Source organism: Eretmochelys imbricata, chromosome 25, assembly GCF_965152235.1.
Source record: "Eretmochelys imbricata isolate rEreImb1 chromosome 25, rEreImb1.hap1, whole genome shotgun sequence".
NCBI classification, from domain to species: Eukaryota; Metazoa; Chordata; order Testudines; family Cheloniidae; genus Eretmochelys; species Eretmochelys imbricata.
Window position 1 is genome coordinate 11,611,685 of NC_135596.1, and position 20,357 is coordinate 11,632,041.

The window sequence follows — 20,357 nt, forward strand, 5'->3', positions numbered from 1 at the left end:
AACAGGGGGGTGGGGGGGAATAAGTTTTACTTTGTGTAATGACACATCCACTCCCAGTCTTTAGTCAAGCCTAAGTTAATGGTGTCCAGTTTGTAAATTAATTCCAATTCAGCAGTCTCTTGGTGGAGTCTGTTTTTGAAGTTTTTTTGTTGAAGAATTGCAGCTTTTAGGTCTGTAATCGATCGAGTGACCAGAGAGATTGAAGTGTTCTCCAACTCGTTTTTGAATGTTATAATTCCTGATGTCTGATTTGTGTCCATTTATTCTTTTACGTAGAGACTGTCTAGTTTGGCCAATGTACATGGCAGAGGGGCATTGCTGGCACATGATGGCATATATCACATTGGTGGATGTGCAGGTGAACGAGCCTCTGATAGTGTGGCTGATGTGATTAGCCCTATGATGGTGTCCGCTGAATAGATGTGTGAACACGGTTGGCAACGGGCTTTGTTGCAAGGATAGGTTCCTGGGTTAGTGTTTTTGTTGTGTGGTGTGTGGTTGCTGGTGAATATTTGCTTCAGGTTGGGGGGCTGTCTGTAGGCAAGGACTGGCCTGTCTCCCAAGATCTGTGAGAGTGATGGGTCGTCTTTCAGGGTAGGTTGTAGATCCTTGATGATGCGTTGGAGGGGTTTTAGTTGGGGGCTGAAGGTGATGGCTAGTGGCGTTCTGTTATTTTCTTTGTTGGGCCCGTCCTGTAGTAGGTAACTTCTGGGTACTCTTCTGGCTCTGTCAATCTGTTTCTTCACTTCAGCAGGTGGGTAGTGTAGTTGTAAGAACGCTTGATAGAGATCTTGTAGGTGTTTGTCTCTGTCTGAGGGGTTGGAGCAAATGCGGTTGTATCGTAGAGTGTTATGAAGATCAGTTAATGGCTCCAGTTTTCCTTGCTGCAATCTCCTACCCAAGCCAGATCTCTAGTAAGCTCTTTGGGGGCAGAGACTGTCTCTTTGTACAGTGCCTAGCGCAACAGGATCTTAGGCCATGGCTGGGCTGCTAGGTGCTGCCATAACACAAATAAGCACCCTTTTCTAGACTTATCCCTTTTTCCTTGTTACAGTGTTTACTTCCTAAGAGTAGCTGGCCTACGGTGCCTTTGGTATCTTAACTTATCACCCCTTCTTGAAAATCTAAAATGAAAGCATAAAGACAGTAGTTTGAAATCCCCTGGGATTAGGGCACCCATGGGTGCTGGGGGCATAACTCCCTTAGACTGGGATTTTCAAAGGCCTGTAAACTTTCCCTTTTGGGCTCTTGGCCTTTCTGAGCCTGTGCCAGCTCAGGGCTGGAGGCAGGTGCTGCTGCTGATAAACTTTTTTTCCCCCAGAAGCGAGCGCCTCTTTATTGTGCAAAGCGCTGATAAACCGGCCAACGCACGGAGCAGAAAGCAAGGGAGGATGTTGGACTGATGGAACGGAGTCCGTCCTTCGCTCCCGCTGGCAAGGATCAAAGCGCTGACCAGCCTCCAAAAGCAGCTCTGCAATCGTTGTTATGAAATCTTATCTGTCTGTTATCAGGCCGTCCAAACCAATGTTTTCAAGGCTCTGTAATGCTGGAGCTTAACAAAATGGGGCGGACGGCACAGAGGGATGCATGTGCCGGGAGTATAAATATCAAACCACCAGCTGTAAACAAGCCAGCCCACGTACTGCCCTGATTCGCAGTACCGTAAGAATGCCTAGTGCTTATAAAGGAGAACGGTATTACTCCTTGCCCCGTAACGAGCTGGGGTAGGAGAGGGCAGGGAGGAAGGAAAACAGGACGTCACACAGCTGAGATGTAGTAATTTGTATGAAGAATAGTTAATCTCCCTTGGGGCCTGGGCTCCGTATTGCTTTAGCTGTGATATGCATTCCTATTCAGAGGTTCCTCATCTGTAAAACGAAGCTATGGGACTTACCCAGTCACACAGCTCTCCTGAATCCCAGCACAGTCCCTGAGCAGCTTGGCTACGGTGTCCCAGACGGTGCCATCAGTCTTCAGGGGAGAAAGGGCACTCTCTTCCATCCGCAAGTGATCAGGGTCACACGGGTGGAGTGGGGAAGTGTAGGCTTGGGGGCAGGGGCGAAATCAAAGACGTGAGCTATTGCAAGAAAGATTTGCATATGAGTCTGAGCAGAAAACTGCAAATTAAAGCAGGGGATGTCTACTGCCTAGTTCTTCCCTGTCTCAGCTGTAAGGAAAATGGATGTTCAAGCTAGAGCAGATCTTGCAGGTCAACTAGCCGCCTCCACACACGAGCGGAATGTGAAGGACAGAGTGAGGGACTGGCTGGCAGCTGTTCGAATTCCCACCGTTGATTTATGGGGACCCAATTTTAGGCCTCTTGGGCCTGATTCTCAGAAGTGCTCAGCACCCGCAGTTCCAGCACCTCAGAAGTGCTCAGCACCTCTGCAGACCAGGCCTGTGGGTGATTCAAAAACAAGGGGCCTCCTTGAAACTCTTGGCCTTAATCCAGCTCTGCTTCAGTTTCCCAGTCAAGTAAGGCTTGGTCTTTGCTTAAAAGTTATATCAGCATATTAGTGTGACGGGTTCCCCCTGGGGTACCACTGAGCCCTCTGACCCACCAGCCTGGGCTCCCTCTCACACGGTGCTGCTTTGACAAGCTGCAAAGCCGCACCAGATTCCCAGCCTGGGACTCCAGAGCAGTACTGACCTGCCCTGGCCATATGGGTTTAATACCCAGTCCGCCTCTCCCTCAATGCGAAGAGGAGCACGCACGCTTGCGGTAACCAAGCTGAGCTTATCAGGATATTAGCTCGGTCAGTCAGGTTATGGGAAAAGTCCCATACCCGGCTCGACATAACGTCACTGACCAAACCCCTGGCGTAGACACAGCTGTGTCAACAGACGAGGGCTTCCCAGGCAGGAGGGGTTAAAACTCCTTCTCTCAGTGCCGGCTGCGTCTACACTAGGGGGTTCTGCCGGCACAGACTCCATAGTATAGGCTCCCACCTTAAATTAAAGGGCTGGTCTACACTGAAACTTGCATTGGCCTAGCTACGTCTTTCTGGACACGCGCTCTCTCTCTCTCCCGCTTCTCAGGGAGACGGGTTAACTACCGTGATCGGAGCGCTCCTCCCATGGCTATCGTGTCTACGCTAAAGTGTTATAAGTGTAGACGTAGCCTGAAGATTTTACTTCCTTGCTCGGTGTTGAATGGCTACGTGTCCCTTGGCAGGGGAAAGCGTTAGAGCTTTTGGTAGTGGGGAGGGAATCTGCTTTCAGACTAGCTGGGAGCTAGTGGGTGTTGCATTGAATAAGCGGTGAAGGGGCCCTGTGGGGTGACCGAACGTCCTGCATCCTCCGCAGTGGGTGTCCGCGGGAATGCTGCAGTGCAGGCTGAACGTGAGAAGGGTGGGGTGGGGGGAAGGTCCTCCAGTGCTCCTTCCCTGGCTAGGCTGTTCGTGGCTGGTCCCAGCGCAGGCCCATGGACTGTAGGGGGAGTAAGATCATCTCCACCGGGCGCTGACTTCAGCGCTGGACTCTAACCAACCCATGCCCTTGGCTGCACCCTAGCTATCTTCATCAGCAGAGAATGCAGGGGTAAGAGGAGTAATTTGTCCAATCAAAACCACATGCCCGATGTAAGGTTTAGCCTGTTTCTGGTACCTCTTCTGCTGTGATTACAAACAGGTAACTAGACCTTCCACTGCCCCAGGAAGCATTACCTGGCCCAGGAGGGAATCTGAGGTACAGGGTGGTTCAGGGATTTGCACAAGGTTGCAGAGGGAGTCAAAGGTAGGGCTAGAAATAGCACCCAGGAGGCTGGGTACCCAGTCACCGGCTCTCGCCACTAAACCCTGCCGCCCTTGTTCCAACACTTGATGTTCTTGTTCTGGGCACGCTCTGATCCTTCACCATGAACTGCTGTTGCTTAAACACAAACTGATCAGCTGTCGTTGGGCACTTTTGCCTTGGCAGCGGGGCAAGTTTCCTTCCCTGGGGTGCGGCTGGGGCCCAATTTGCCCCCACACCTGGGGTGGCAGCTGCTGGCCAGCAGGATTCTGCTGCATGCAAGTGGATTGCACAGGGCAGTCTCTGTGCCGGTCTGAACCCTGGGCCGCCGCGGTGTTGTACGTATTGTCCCCAGCCAAAGCCTAACTGCTGTAGGCCAGACGATGGGCCCCAGTCTGGCGGAGCTGCACAAGGCTCAGTTGGTGTCTTTGTTCCAGGCTGCTGGCCCCAGCCAAACAAGCACTGGGCTCGGAAGGGGGGAGAAATAAACTCGGGGCTGTGCTGCCCCCTGCAGGGCTCGCTCAGCTACGGCGGCCCTGTGTGGCAGAGGCTGGGCTGAGCCTGTCTCATTTCCAGTTGTTCCAATTGCCACTGGCCTACCTCCCCTCCTGGCAGGGCGGTGGATGGAGCATGGGGCTGCCAGGGCCGGGCTGGGGGAGCAGATCACCTCCCTTCCCCGCTGGGTGCCCCCTTTGTGAAGGGCCGAGTGTCACAAATAATTGAATTGGGGGGGGGGTGTTGACATTTACTAGACATTTTTTAACTCTCTGTAGGCCACCTTGGCCCAAATCACATCCCACCTCAGTAGCAGCTACTGTCTGGGTATCTGGGTTAGGAGAGCAGCTGAGCTCAAGGCCCTGCTGTGCCAGGTGTTGTGAAGAGCATGCCTGTGCCTTGAAGAGCTTAGTCTAAATAGACAAGCCCAATGAAGGGCGGAGAGGAAACCGGCATGGAGCGGGGCAGTGACTTGCCGGTCAGCGGCGAACAGAACTCAGGTCTCTCTTCTCCCAGTCTATCCGATGCCCCATCCGCTGGCACTTCCCTTCTTTGTCTGCAAGAATCCGGTCCCCTCTGGGGTGGGCGATTCACTGCAGCACCTTGGTTACCACATCCCTCTCCCCCCAGCAGCACTGAACAGCCTTGGCAAGGGGATGAGTCTTTCCACCTCTCTCTGCTTGTTGTAAACAAGATGCTAAGTGACTCTGGTGAATGGGGGATGCTTTGATAAGTGGAGGCTGGAGGCAGACAGGTGGGATCAAAACCAGAGCCTTTGCCAACCGAAGCCACTCGAAAATGTTGGCCTTAACTTCAAAGTTTTTCCAACTAATAAATCAATGTTGTTATGGCAACAGGCGCTAATGTCATATGCGTCAGGAGTCGTTGCACCCAGGATGAGGCTTTCCACAGGGGTGGGGGTTGCGTGGGTTAAAGTGTCCTCTGAAGGAGCAGCTAAATGCATTTCAAGGTGTCTTTGTGCAGCAGATCGAGTGCCCAAACGGCACAAGGACCCAGGCTACCTCTGATGGGGGTGATGAAGTGGGGATTTTCTGTGATATTTTTATGAATTCTCCCTGTGCCTCCTTTTCCTTCTGTACTGGCATTGAGAGCCGGCGGGCGGAACCCGCGCCAGGGGCATTTGTGGGGTCATGGCGCCGGCTGGGCCGGGCCGGGCTGAATGGGCCGCTAAGGCCCCGGCTAGAAAGTGCTGAAACTGACTCTGATCAAGGGGGCGAACCCAAGCAGACAGTGGGAACCCCAATGGCTGGATAAGAAACAGCAAGCTGCCAAGCAGAGGGAGATGGTTCTGCTTCTCTGCTGAGCGATGAAGGGCAAAGTCCCCAGCTCGAGAACAAAGGGGAAAGGTGTCCGGTGGCTCGACTAAGGGCTGCCCTGTGGAGAGGGGCAGAGCAGGGCTCTCACCTGGGACTGACAACAGGTTAGGGAGACAGAGAGCAGGAATGGATTCCACAGCAGCTTGGCTGGCTCGTTAAGCTGGCTTGGCCAGAATGGACAGTGCTAAGCTAAGGATTTCCCAGTGCTGTGTTCCAGCTGACTGAGAAACCCAACTCTGCTTTGAAAAGGCTGCCGGGAGTCCCTGCAAATACCCATGGAAGTGCATACAAAAGTAAAGCATGTCAAGGTCTCTGACCCGGGGTCTCTCTGGGCCGAGTTCACGATGTGAAGTAGGAGACTGGCAGCTCAGTCTCAGAAGTGGTAAGACCATGTGGCCTACCCTGATGGAAGAGTGAGACTCCAAGGGGTCTGCTGCACAGAAGGGGGTCCTCCCAGGGCCGGTTTAAAAGCTGGGGAGAAGCACAGATCCCGTGGCTCTGTGACAGTGGGTTTCCCAGTGTACAGCCCAGGGGCCGAGGCAGGAAGAGAGAATAGTGTGTTGCCTGTATCTAAAAGTTTTGTTGCTCTAAAGCAGCAATTCCTTCCCCATCTCCCCTGACAGCATTGACACCTGGTGTGTATCTGCATCCACTAGTATCAAAGGTGCTCAGACCAGTATCACTTATTCCAGTTTGCTCCTACCTACCTGGCTTTAGCTCCCCGGGGAAGGCCAAGGGCAGCAAAGACCCCCACGCCAGGGGATTGCTAAAGGGAGCTGGGTGTGAGCCTGGGGTGGGATTCTGTCTTAAGGAGAAAACTTATAACGGCATCTGAGAGCACCTGTGTAGCTGAATAACGGACGTGAAAGGGAGGAATGTGATCGTGTGATCAGAGCAGGGAACTGGGAGCCAGGGCTCCTGGGTTCTATTCCCAACTTAGTGGGTGCAGGGTCTAATGGCTAAAGCAGAGATCCCCAAATTGTGAGGTTTGCCCCCGGGGGGGACACAGAAGAATGTTCAGGGGACACAAGCCATCCCCCATGGCGATGGGGAGGGAGTACCACCCAGCTCTGCTCCTGGCCCCAGCTGCCAGCCCACCCCTGTGCCCGGGGTCCCGGCTGCCAGCCTCAGCCCCCAGCCAAGGCTCCACTCCTGGCCCCACCCCAAGCTTCGGCCCCTTGTCCATGTCCCCCACTCCCAGAACAGAGTCTTCGCTCCCCGCCCTGGCTCTGGATAAGGCGGGGCGGGGAGTCACGAGGTAAAAAGTTTGGGGACCACTGGGTTAAAGTAGAAGACTGAGAGTTCAGAACTTCTGGGTTCTATTTCTGGCTCTGCCATATAGACTTCTCACCCAGAGCTAGCAAAACCAAACCAAACCCACAAGGGATATGTGACTTAAACAAACCATTTCAGACCTTCCTCCCACATGCATTTGGAGTCCATATGGCTTAGGCTAAAGGAGATGATTCAAGAAGTCTTCCACATTTAGAAATTTCACTAAACAAAGACATTCAGAGACAATAAACAAAAGCCACAGGAAGTGACATAAAGACCGTTACCTGATGGGTAAATGAGAGGAGATGAATGTCTGAAATGTAACTTGGAATGATCAAAATTCATACAAACTAAAACCCAAAGGCACTACATGTTCCTCCAAGTATTACTCTAAAGGAATTAAGCTTATTTCACTGTAATGCACTATTCTGTGAAGGCAACTCTTGTCCAACCATGCAGTATGGAGCCTTCTCAAGTGAAGTCAAGCTTCTGCCCATTGATTCTGAGAACTAAACAGCAAGCTGTGAAAATTAACTCCAAAGTTAAATATTCAAATAATCAGAACAATCGTATTTCAATTCACAACAAAATATTTCCTCTGGTGTGAATGAAACCAAACCAACCCAGCTCCAGGTTCTAAACAACTTGCCCCTTACAGCTGCTATATTGTACATAAGAACGGCCCTACAGGGTCAAACCAGGGGTCCATCCAGCCCAGTATCCTGTCTGCTGACAGTGGCCAGTGCCAGGTGCTTCAGAGGGAATGAACAGCACAGGGAATCACCAAGCGACCCATCTCCTGTCGCCTATTCCCAGCTTCTGGCAAATTGTAAACCCCAAATATGCTCAAAATAATTCTTAAATCTGCTTTGTATTTTTTTCTGATCACCAATTGGGCCTAACCACACAGGTAATGTAACTAGTTCAGTGGTTTGCAAACTTTTTGAGCTGAGCTGAGCCGAGCCGCCCCTCCGCCCCTTTGAGTTCCAATTTTGGGTTGCACCCCTCCCCCAAGCCAGACAAACATAGGCACACGCAGGAGTAGGCTTGATAGCGTACTCATAAAGCCAGGAGAGACGTTAGCACAGCCTGAATTAAATTACCTACACCTGGAAGTCTCAAATGCACAGCTACTTACCAGTGGCACAGCCCAGGTTTCCTCAGCAGCCAGCTGCTTCTACCTTGCAGTCAGCCTGCCCCACTAAGGCAGGACCAATATGTGCCCCTCTGCCCCTTCTCCCTTGGATTTTCAGGGTGCCAGGGTCTCTGGGAGCAGAGCCAGCGCTGGGCAAGGTGGCTGCTGGGAGTGGAAATCAGCATGGCAGATGTTGATGCTGACCCCCAGGCTGGGTGGCCCACTGAGGTGAGTCAGGGGTGGAGACGGTGCTTCCTCTCCAACCCCTGTGGGGGCTGGCCTGGGTTCTGCTGCACTGGCATAAGCCACCTGGTGTCACCATTCCCCCCCCTCCCGTGAACATTCCTCCATGTCCCCTGCCCCGCCCCGAGGGGTGCACCCCACAGCCTGGGTTACCGCTGTCCTCTCTCTGAGTTTCTCAGCTTCAGAGGACCTTGGATCCATTCAGGGTCGCTCTCTTTGTGCTCTGTGCTGACTTACCTTTCACTCTGGGCTTTGCTCCCTCATTAAGGCTGTAACGAGCTGCGCTCAGTGAGGTCGTCTTCCAGTTACATGCGACAAGTTTCAAGGTCTCAGCGCCACCCTGAGGTCCGTGTCCACTTCAGATAAACCAGACTGAAGGTGAAATCTAGACCCCGCAGAAGTCCATGGGGAGTTTGCCATTGCCTTAAGTGGAGCCAGGATGTCACCTTCAAGCTCTGGGCAGCTCTGGCCTCTCACAGCTGTGGGTGGAAGCTTGGTGTTTCTTATCCTCTTAGCCCTTTCTACAAGTGGATGCCAGGGCTCCGGCTGTATCTCCGAAGCGTCTTTCTTCAGCCACTCGGAGACATTGGCTAAATTTCACTCTACCTGACAGCACTAGTATGGTTTGAAAGGCCTGATGCCTGGGATGTCCCTTGTCCCAGTGTCTCTGGCCTCTCTTTGATGGCTGCTGCAATGCAATCTCTGGCCGCGCTGACGCTGCGGGGGCAGAGGACTCTCTTCAGATCATTCGGACCATTTTAGGGAAGGCGGTTGGCCTTGCAGCTGAGGAGCTGGGCTGGGACTCAGGTCTGATTGCCGTGGGGGCAATGGCTCCTTCCCCAAACTGTGCACTGGGGTTTGGAAGGAGGAGCACCGGTCAGGAACTCAGTTGTGCAGCTGATGGGAGAGACGGTGACCCCAGCAGCCCGGTACCCCCTAGCACCAGCGCGGGGCATTGGAGACTTGATCCCCATCCAAGTCTAGCTTGGGGGAACTAAAGGGATGGCAGCACAAGATGGTGTGGTTACAGGGAATCTCACCCACCCACCCTTACTCAGTGGGGTCTGGAGTGCGAAGTTGAATGTCCACCTGTCTGTGGTTCCAAGTGCTGGGCAGCAGGGGGCACTGCTCTCCTGCAGATGCTGGGCAAAGGGAAATGATGGAGTAGCTTCTGTTGCATCCCCCGGATCTCACCCAGCCCTCGGGTCCTGCAGCAGCCTGACCAACAGGCGGACTTGTGGGAGCTCGGGCAAAGGAAGAGGCTCCCAGTCAGTCCCCTGTTATCTTTGCCTTTAGCTCATCCAAGCATTTCTTGGAGCTGTTCAGTGCTTGGCACCCTGCGGCCGCCAGCCAGACCAGCCTCACAACCCCACAGGTGGCAAAGCAGTATCGCCCCCATTTTACAGGTGGGGAAACTGAGGCACGGAGTGGGGACACAACTTACCCCGGGTCACATTGTGCTAGAGCTGTGGAGTTCAGGCTTCCCAAGGCTGTGCTCAGAGCGCTAGGCCAGGCTGTGTCTGTCCATAGATCAAGACTCTGTTTAGAGGCACCGATTCCCCCTGTCTTCTTCTGCCCCTCCCCTCCTGCACTTGTGCTGAGACCTGCAAACACTCAGGCAAGCCTGGAGCGCTCATCATTGTGCCAGTGTCTCTGATACTTCTCTGTGAAACTCCGATGTGCTTTCGGACAATCCCATCCCAGCCATGAGCCCTGCCAATGCCCCCTCTGCTGGTCTCCACTTAAGTGTGGAAGCGGGATTGGGCCCCTATCTTCTGTGTCACGTGCATTTGTACTGGGCCTTCATCCCCTCTGTCCTCCTCCTCCTCTTCTTTTCTCCATTTCCTGCTCTGCAGCCGCCGCCTGCCCTCTGTCTGCTCCACCTGCCAGCAGTGAGCCTGGATCGCGCAAAGGGCCTAAATAGGGAAACAATAAGTGGATATTTATAACCCAGGTTTCAGGTTCAGCCTGCAGAGCTGGGAGGCAGAGAAACCACCTTGTGCTCAGGGCTGCTCCGTCAGCCCCTGACTGGTTTTTAAAATAGAAGAACTGTGTCCATTTAGATCGGCTGCGGTTTTGCTTGCAGCCCAGAAGAGAGAAAAGATCAGGAGAGAAATAGCCCGGGCTGGAAGGAAGGTTCCTACAAGCGAATGATTGTTCCTCTTGGAAGCTGCGTCCACTCCCGAGTTCAGAGGTAAAGTGAAAGGGACAGAAATATCTCCAAGAGGCCAGGAAACAGTCTCGGGTGTGATGGTGCGTCACACACTCCAACTGATGCCATCTGTGCAGAGCTTGGCCGAAAATGCCAGTGCATGCTCACGAGGCAACCGGCTAACAACGGGGCTGGTTTGTTTCCGTTAAGAACTCTGCTCCTTCCAACGTGAGCTGCCGTGTTTGCAGCAGAAAGGCAGTGTGGAACGCTGGCCGGGCCTCTTTTATGGCCCTGTTGTTTGACTTTGGGCAAGTCGCTTCTCTGTTTTCCCCCTCTCCCACCCATGTCTGTCTTGCCAAGGCTGCTTAGCACAGGAGGTGTCTCTCGCTGCCGGGCTCTGCTCTCAGCTGAGGTCTCTGACCCTGTAGTAATGGAAATAGTAAAACTCTGAAAGATTAACTCTATAAATGCTTCATCATCCAGAGAGACATTGTCATCACCCAGCCTTCCTCATCCAGAGGTAGCAAAGCGCGTCGCAAAAGGTCATGTCATCAGCCACATGGTACAGGTGGGGAAACTGAGGCACGGAAGCGGGCGGGCGTGACTTGCCCAAGGTCACCCAGTGAGTCAGAGGCAGGGCTAGGACGTCTTCATTGACTATGAAGTCCGGGATCCAAGTTCCCCACCTCGTGTTCTCATTTCCACCTGTGTAGGATGGTCCCAACACAGGATTCTTCTGTTGCATCGATGGTAACGTTTCGTGCCAGGGTAACTGACACAAGATGCAGGGTGACTCAGTCCCTCAGTGCTGACCCTATTGCTAGAACAAGGGGGCTAGATCCTCTGCATAGGCCCATTGACATCCAGGAGGGGATTTATATCATGCTTATACCGGATCCAGCTTAGGAAGGTGCAGACTGGGCCGGAACTCTTAACTCGCTAAAGATCCTCTGAAAAATCCTACCAGGTAACTGACATGAACTTCATGCTAGGCCTTCTGTATGCACGCAGCACCAAAGCAGGCTAGTTATCTTGGTCTGGACCCCCTGGTCCCCTGCATCCCCCCCGCATGCTACCTAATCTTGTGCTGCTCCAGCCCTCTTGTTATGGAGCGAGCAAGCAGTGCCCCCCGCCTTGTCTGCCCTTTATGCTAACATGTGACGTGCCCAGGAGAGAGCCATACGAGGACACAGAGGGCCCAGCAGACAGCTCAGCATAATGAAAGCTCTGCCACAAAATGCTGTTGGCGAGGTGTGTGTGGGGGGGGGGGGGAAGGAGGGTTAGATCAGCCAGATTTGCCTTTATAACCGTTGCTACGCTCTGTGCGGGCAGTGGGGAACTGGGGTTAGATCCACCAGCTTTCTCCTTTGTAACAGGCAAAAGGAGGGGAGGGAACTCTCCCGAGGTCCAGGCATGCTGGAAGGGACAGGATAAAGCCAACAGGCTGTTAGATTGGCTCAGTAATTCGGACACTCCTGCGGGGGGGCAGAGTGGAATTCTTCTGCACGAATTGTTGGGGGGACCCAAGTGGTGGATTCAAAGGGGCCGGGCTTTAACATGGGCACTTGACCTAGATCCCAGGAAGCGGCGGGCAGCAGCCAGCACTCGAGTTCAGGGAACCAAGAGAGGAGCAAGTGGCACTCAGGGCCTGCCCCAAGGAGGAGGAACATTACATCCCTCTGCAGTGCTGATGCAGGTGATGGCAAGAGATAGGCTGGACTAGCGGTTAGGGCACCCTCCTGGGGGACCTGGGTTCAATTCCCTGCTCTGCTGCAGACTTCCTGGATAACTTTAATCCATTTCTCCAGGCCTATTTCCCCATCTGTACAATAGCTCTGCTCACAAACCCATACAAGAGCGGGAGGGGCTCAGATACCCACCAATGGGTATTTGAAGATCCCCGGCGCTAGAAGTCTCTCTGCTCGTACCACCAGCAGCTGGTGCCGGTTCCACGACCAGCTCAGCTGTGCCATGGCCTATAGCTATAGTATCAGCCCTGGGGGAAACGGACTCTGGTCCTTGCCCTCTCTCCCCCCAGCCTGTTCGAAGCAGGCCTCACTGTACTATAGCTGTGAATCTGCGTCCAGAAGACCAGCCAGGCTGGCAGTGTCAGGGGATGGGCCGAGAGACAGAGTGTGTCTCCTACGTCCCTCGGGAACGTGTGTGCATGTTTTTCCTTTTCCCTCTTATGTGCATCTGTGCACGCGCTTCTCTGTGCTCTTACCTGCCAAAAGAGGCTTGCATGTAGTACATTGTTCAGCCACTAGATGTCTCTGGGTGCTATGTCGAATTCCAGACAATGGTCCCTGGTACACAAGGGAGACAAAGCTGGCACTCAAGCTGTGTGGAAGCCTGTCTGTGGTTTTCTTTCATAAATGCCTCCTGTGGTTCCACATACCATGACATCGCCCACTTCACCACTGAGGCACATCAGTCTATGGTACTTATATGATCCCCATCAGCATGGTGATGCACTGAGCATCTCACAACACTCCTGTGAGGTACAGCAGGGCTATGATCCCCATTTTATAGATGGGGAAACTGAGGCACAGAGAGACTGAATGACTTGCTGATCAAACAGAGGAGAAAAATGAACCCAGAAGTCCCAGGCTAGTGCCCTAACCTCTGGACCATCCTTCCTCACACTCACTCAGTCTCCTGCCTTTCCTTCTCCTTTATCCTGGAGGGCTCTCATTAAGGCAGCTCTCTCTAATGCCTCTCTCCTTGCTGTCTAACCTGCCCCCTCCTCATCTGGTCTGTCTCTGGAAAGGTCAGATGATTCCAAACCCCTCCAGACTGCCACATGCAGCAACAGGAAGTTTTGCTACTGTGCAAACTGCCTCAACAAGGGCTGTCTGCAGTGAATGATCCTTTGTGAATCTCTTTGCTAGGCAAACACCTTGGTCCACAAGCCACCACTGGCACTAGGGGCTGAGCACATGGGGGCCCTTGGCTGGCTGTCCTCTTGTGACACACACACAGCTCTCCGCAGCTGCCAGAAGGGACTACTGACCCCAAAAGTCTCCATAAAATCCAATCACCTTCAGGGTCTCCTCCCCCACTTCTCCTCCATCTCACACACACCAGATGGCTAATGAGGTGAAGGCTGAGTTCAAGTCCAAAAGATTCTTCCCAGTGCAGCGTTGAGCCTAGGATGGTTTTCTCTGCGCGGCGTGTCCTGCTGTCTGGTTTGCTTTGGCTGTCTGTCCCTGGAATGTATTTGTTGGCAGGCCTGATAATGAGCCTGTAAACAAAGGATGCTGCTGGCACATGTGAGCCCTGCGTGTGTGATGGAGATGGGCAACCTGCTGCTCGCGTGTGTGTGTTTATCCTTGTGGATGTGGTGTAGGTAGTAGACTGGTGTGCGAGGGGGTGGGGGAGTCATGCAAGTTGCAGGGGGTGTGTCTGTGTGTAGAGCTGTGGGGGGGTAACACTGGCTATAGCACATGGTGAGTGTATATGTGTGTAGAAGGGGTGATGCATGGGGGTGGCTGTAGTGGGGTGATGCGGGGTGTAGCATGGGGGGTGGCTGTAGTGGGGTGATGCGGGGTGTAGCATGGGGGGTGGCTGTAGTGGGGTGATGTGCGGTGTAGCAAGGGGCTCTATGCATGAGCATGCATTTGGGCTCATGCCTGGTGCTGCGTGTAACTGTATCTGTGTGTGACTTAGGGAGCAGTGTAAAATATGAAAGGGTGGGGGCGGGGGGGGTATGACAGGTTGGCTGAATCTCTCCTTGCCATGCAGGTTGCAGTGTGAGCGTGAGATGCAGCTTGTCCCAGATCCACAGGATTGGTGCTACGGCCCCAGCTTTGGAACAGTCTTCAGTGGGCCAGACACCCAAAGAGTGTCCCTCTTCCTCCAGGGTAAGCCATGCGGCTTCACTATCTCCTTGGGCTGGACCTCTGGGCCTTCAGCGCCCCTTCTTCACGCTGTGAGCTCCGTTCAGCCAGTCCAACAGAGACAGATTTGCCCACTCGTCAGGGATTAAAGCAGCTCACCCAGCCTTTGCAGTGACACGCACGTGGGTTTGCTCGTCACCTGGAACCCAGCATAGGAAGTCCTTAGGTTAAAGCATAATCCATTGTGGTTGGCCCAGAGGCCAGCCAAGGTGTAGTGAATGCCTTGATTCCATCTCTGTCCATCTGACCTTCATCAGACTCCAGGGAGAGCCCTGGCTTCTTCCAGAAATCAGATCTTATCCCCCACCTCACACCTGCCAATCCTTTGATCTCACTTCCCTAAGGAAAGATGGGGAAATCCATCTCCCTCTGGGGCCTTGGTTGCTAGGTGCCAATGCCCCAACATTTGGATTTGCCACTGTCTTCTTAGATACTCCATTGATATGGAGACTAAGGCCCAGAGAGCTAGGTGACCCCCACACCTATGTCTCCTAGCCTTCCCTGAGAGCAAACAGTCCCCTGCCACCCACTGGGTAACAATGCCGCCCATAGGGGAAACTGAGGCACACACAGGACTCACAAAACTATTCCCACTTTGTCATACAGATTCCAGTCTGGTTTTGTGTCTCTGTGTGATGCAAGGGCCAGGCAGGCTGGTGTCTAGGTCCCACGGTGATGGGTGAGCTTGCAATGCCCTGAGATACCTGCCCAAGTGGTACTGGGCTCTTGCTTTGTGTCAAGTCATTTTCAGCCTTCCCTGTCCAGCAGTGGCAGATCCCTAGGGCTTCTTACATGCTGCCACAACTTGGCTTATTTTCTCTGGGCTGATGGACTCCTGAGCTTCCATGCCTGGGCCTCTATCACAGGAGAGGAGCTGAAATTCCCCACGGCTCTGTCCAGACCTCTCGGAAGCTCGGACTCTTTCCACAAACAAAACCCAAACTAGGAGGCTCAGAGTGAATATGAGTCTGATTCCCAGTTACTTCTGCACTTGGGGAACAAGGATGGGGTGGGGGCCATTTAAAGTGTCTTTAAGCCACCTTTGCTCTTCCCTTATTCAGGGGCTGTTCAGAAACTTGCCCGGCCCCCAGTCTAAATGAGAGTCACCGCAGGGCTGCTGTAACTTGCGGTCTGCTTCCCTTGCCTCTCCGTGGGTTCTGGAAAGCAGAGAATACCTGCAGGGAAGTATGCTTTGGTCATGCCCCTGGAGCACCCACTCCACCAGGGACTGAGAGCAGGGCCAGTGTAGATCCCTTGTACCTGTTCTGCACCAACTGGGGAGGCCATTTCCACCCACTTCAAGGCCATGGGCTTAGTGTAATCATGCCTATTGTTTCCTACCCGGCCTGCAGCCTAAATGAGAGCAATCACAGGGCTGCTCTAACCTACACTCTGCTTTCTTCGCCTCCCTATGGCTAGCAAGAACTTGGAGTCTTTCAGATGAGATGTAAAAACTAAGGTCCTGACCACTTGAGTCCCCTACTTAAAATTCGACAGGCCCAGCCAATCTTCAGAGTGTTCAAAATCAGGCTCTGGCTCTGAATGTTCCAGCTGGATCCCCTGGTCTCTAACTCTCCACCACCACTGCAGTTTCAAGCAGACAGTATTTTTCTGTCTTCCTTGTTCTAATTCACAGTGGGAGGTTGTGCTAGTCAATTGCTGCATCCCACCATGAAAGCAGCTGCATTTCAATGGTGGGTGTGAGGCAATTCCCGTGTATGCTCTAAAATGCTTTGCCTGTTTACTATTGTTGAGACTAAGCTGTGTCAACCCAGAGGTAATTCTGTAACAAACAAATGAGGAGATTGTACCATTCGGGAAACATACAGTCCATGTATATATCATGATCGATCCAGTGTGACTCCTCACCCTGCCTATTCCTGGCTATCCAGAGAAAGGGGAAAATTGGCCGACTAGTTCTTAAAATGTCTGCAACCCTCAAGGAATGTTTACATATTGCGCCACGAAGAAAGCTATTAATCTCCATTCCCTTCCAACCCAGGCCACGTTGGGAACCTGCAGCGGAAGATGGGTCTGTCAATTTCAGGGCTGTGAGATCAGGAGTACTGCCTACAGTCAAATTCCCCCAGGAGTTATAAAGTGGATGATTAATGCCCATAGTTCTGTGTTCAACCCCAAAATGGTAGCAATCTTCCATAAAATGCACTTTTCTTCCAAACTGGATCCACTTATTACACATGCAAAGGTGGGCAAAGGATTCATATAAAACACCAGGTGTGGGAAGACGAAATCTTTCCACAGTGTCACCTTTTCCCCGAGCCTTAGCTGTTTCCCGGGCAAGGCCAATGGTGCCCTGATTAACTCTGTTTAGCTGAGCAGCATCAGGCAGTGCCTAAGGATCTGCGAGTGGTTTCCATTATGAAACCTGGGTTTTATGGATCAGGGTCTCAACTGCAAAAATGGACATGATGGTGAATGAAGTCCCAGCCCCCAGCCAATCTGGCTGGTTTTAAGTCATCGAAGGTGTCAAACAAAGGGAAGGTCAATAGCGGGTGTGTCTGTCTATGAAGGTGCAGACCGTATGGGCTCCCTGTTTGTGCGTGTGTCAGAGCGGGTTAGTTTCTTAGTGTGAAATGGCTGCTAATCCTGTTGGCCCTGCAGAGCAGAGGGAGAGGGGCAGTGGACAGTGCACTGCACTATTATACAGGACTCTTGGGCTGTCACAAACTGCCTGAGTGACCATGGGCAAGTCATTTCCATTTCCTGCTCTGTGCCTCAGTTTCCCCATCTGTAAAATGGGGAGTGTGATGCTGACCTCCTTTGTAAAGCACTTTGAGATGATAGATGAACCCTTTATCAGGGCTGAAAAATGTTATTTTTTGCTTCATGCACCATCAAGAAAACTTGTCACCTGAATTCTGGCTGAATCTTCTGTTCCTTGTGGCAGTGAGGTCAACCACTGCAGAGTCTCCAGTTTCCAGGCTGAGTTTGCAGGGTGTAAAGTTAATTTAGGGTTGATAAATGGAGGAAAATTGGTCCAGAACAGCCTAGAGAAAGCCTACTGTGTGGGACTCTCGCCGCATGGTGTTCAGAGAGTCGTTTTTATAATTTTCTGGGCTGGCAGATTTCAAAACTGGGTTTGGTTTTTGTTTGAAATGGCAAAGTTAAGAAGATGTCAACTCTGGCGATTAAGTGACCTGCCCCGGGAGCCTGTGACAGAGCCAGGAACTGAATCCAGATTTCCTGCATCCCAGTCCAGTGTTTTAGCTGCAAGACCAGCTAAATGCATACTCATGCAGAGTAAGGACATTTCGCTGTAAGTACTTTGCCTCTGAATGCTTCCATCACCTAGACACTGGGTACAGCATGCACGGCCTCTAGCCCCTGCAGTTCCTCCTGCCAGGCCTCCTGTATGGCCATGAGGTAGCTGTTGTTTTAAACAAACATTAAGGAGAGAAAATCAAACACAGTTGCTGGAAGTGACAGCACAAACAGGCCAAGGCTAATGCACTTTGGTGAGGCACAGACAGTAACTCCATAATCCCGCAGCCTGCCGCTGAGACCCTTGCAACTCGTACCAGGTGTGGCAGGGTCATCCTTAGCACTCCCGGACTTGGCTATCCTGGCCTCTGACACTGACAGGATTCTAGGCCTCCATGGGTTTGGGACTCATGCACAACACCTCAGCTGTTTGCTGGGGGTGGGGAGGGGGCTGTGCTGCATTGCTAAGGCCCGGCAGCAAGATGGGACTGCAGGGGGGACTGAAGGCTCAAACCTGAATTCTTTTTCCCTGTGGAACTTCTACCTCTCACATTTCCCTCCCAGCTTTTCACTCTTCTATCCCCTCTGCCCATTCCTCCTGTCTTGCCTTATCCCTCCCCGGCCCTCATTTCACTGCTGCATGCTTCTCTTTTATCCTCCCGGGGCCCTCCTCTCTCTCCTTTCTTTCTCCCTCCAGAATTCCCTTTCTCCTTGCCTTTCTTTCCACCTACCACCCCGCTCCACTTGATTTCCCTTTCTCCTGTGTCTGTCCCTCTCTCGATTTCTTTCTTCAGTCTGATCCCTCTCCCTCTCCCCTTGTCTTACCCCTTCTCCTGCCTTATCCTACCCCTCCCCGTTCTTCACCCCTCCCCCCATCCCTCCTGCCTCTTTCCCCTTCTTCTCCTTGTGTCTCTCTCTCTCTCTCCATCCCTCCTGCCTCCTTCCCCCTCTTCTCCTCCTCGTCTCTCTCTCTCCATCCCTCCTGCCTCCTTCCCCCTCTTCTCCTCCTCGTCTCTCTCTCTCTCCCCATCCCTCCTGCCTCCTTCCCCTTATTCTCCTTGTCTCTCCCTCCTGCCCCCTCTTCTCCTAGCCTCTGTCTCTCTCCCCGCCCCTCTCTCCGCCCCCGGCCGGGCTGGGCTCGCCACTCGCCGGCTGCGGCTCTCGGGCGGGCAGGGCGAGGGAGGCGGCGGCTGCAGCATGCGGACGGGCAGCGGCGGGGAGGCGGCTGCCGGCGGCGGCGGCGGCGGGGCGCCGGGCCCGGAGGAGCGGCCGGCGGCCGGGGAGGAGCCGGGCCCGGGGGCCAAGCGCGGGCAGCAGCTGCGGGGCGGCAGCATGGGCGGGCGGGCCGGGAAGGGCTCCCCGAACGGGGAGTGTCGGCGCGGGGAGCCGGAGGCCGAGCCGCCCCGCGAGCCCAAGGTCTCCTTCTCGTGCAGCGGGGCCGAGACCGAGAGCGGCTCCCCCGGGGGGCCGGACGGGGCCGGCGGGGAGGAGGGCGGCGAGCCCCGCGGCAGCCAGGCGAGCTTCATGCAGCGCCAGTTCGGGGCCATGCTCCAGCCCGGGGTCAACAAGTTCTCGCTGCGGATGTTCGGCTCCCAGAAGGCGGTGGAGCGGGAGCAGGAGCGGGTCAAGTCGGCGGGGGCCTGGATCATCCACCCCTACAGCGACTTCAGGTACCGGACCCTGGGGGTTGGGGGGCTGTAGAGGGGAGAGGCCGGGATGGGGAGGGAAGAGAGGAGCAGGGAGGCTGGGGGGAAGAGGCCGGGGTGGAGGGGGAGAGAGGGGCAGGGACCCCAGGTTGGGGAGGGTTGGGGGAGGGACCGGGACCATCCACCCCTACAGTGACTTCTGGTCCTAGACCCCCAGGGCAGATGGAGATCCTGGGGGGCAGGGAGCCTAGGCGTGCATACGGGGGTGGGGGAAAGAAGGGGGGCAAGATCAACCTTTCAGTGACCTCAAATACAGGGGGAGGCCGGGGAGGGATGCGGGGGGAAAAGAGGGGCAGAGAGCCCAGGGGGGTGAACCCGGGATGGGGGAGGGGGAAGAGAGAGACAGGGAGCCCAGGTTGGGGGAGGGAACAGGACCATCCACACTACAGCGACTTCAGGTTCTGGGGGAGCCCGAGGCCAGAGGGGCAGGGGGACCTGGTTTATCTCCTTCCCCCCTCCCCTCACCCCATCCCACTGATCAGCCCCTCCAGGGTGGGGAGGCGGCTGAGCACCAGGGGGAGAGGCCAGGGCTGGCTGAGAGGCTGGGCGACACTTTAGTGAGAGGGCACCTTGAGCTGTGCCTGGAGAGTGGAGGGGCTGAGAGGAACTCGGGCTCCGTTTTACACCTTCCCCTCCTGTCTGGCCCTGGGAGCACGGGGTCCCTGATCCCCAGCTGAAGCAGCTGCAAGAGCCCCACAGAGCCCCATCTGAGAGGGCACCAGGCCTCCGGCGTCCCTTGGGGACAGGGAGTGAAGAATCCAAGCTGGGTGCCTTTGACAAGGGCATCCCTTCGCCTTGCCCCTGGGCCGGGCTTTTCCTCCGCCCAGGGAGGCCTCTGAACTTCTTTGCCCTCCCACCCAGGTGCCTGTAACCAAACAGAAAGCCATCACAGTGACCCAGCAGTGTTCAGAGACCCAGCTTTGTCCACGGTCACTCCCAGAGAGGCAGAAATGGGAAGGCAGCTGCAAGGAGCAGGAATAAAATGTGGCCCAGTCCAGTGGGCGATGGTGCCCCCCTCCCCCCCTCCCCGTCTAACATTTCACAGCTGGTGCAGGGAAGCTGCACCTCTTAGGGCAATCTCCTTCTCCCTGCCATCAGCACTGGGCTGGCCACGTAAACGGAGCGGTGGAAGGTGGGGTGAGCATAGCAGCGGCTGAGGAT

The 20,357-nt window shown here is 54.2% G+C and overlaps 1 protein-coding gene across 1 annotated transcript in view; it reads left to right on the forward strand.

The window, feature by feature from the left end:
* The first annotated feature begins 8,056 nt into the window (after window positions 1–8,056).
* The window catches only part of HCN2 (hyperpolarization activated cyclic nucleotide gated potassium and sodium channel 2), a 51,310-nt gene continuing 39,009 nt past the window's right edge, over window positions 8,057–20,357 (forward strand). Inside the window, exons 1-3 of the mRNA XM_077842156.1 lie at window positions 8,057–8,202; window positions 17,423–17,545; window positions 18,924–19,160. Of these exons, the coding sequence (XP_077698282.1) occupies window positions 8,057–8,202; window positions 17,423–17,545; window positions 18,924–19,160 (506 nt within the window). The remainder of the gene's footprint in view (window positions 8,203–17,422; window positions 17,546–18,923; window positions 19,161–20,357) is intronic.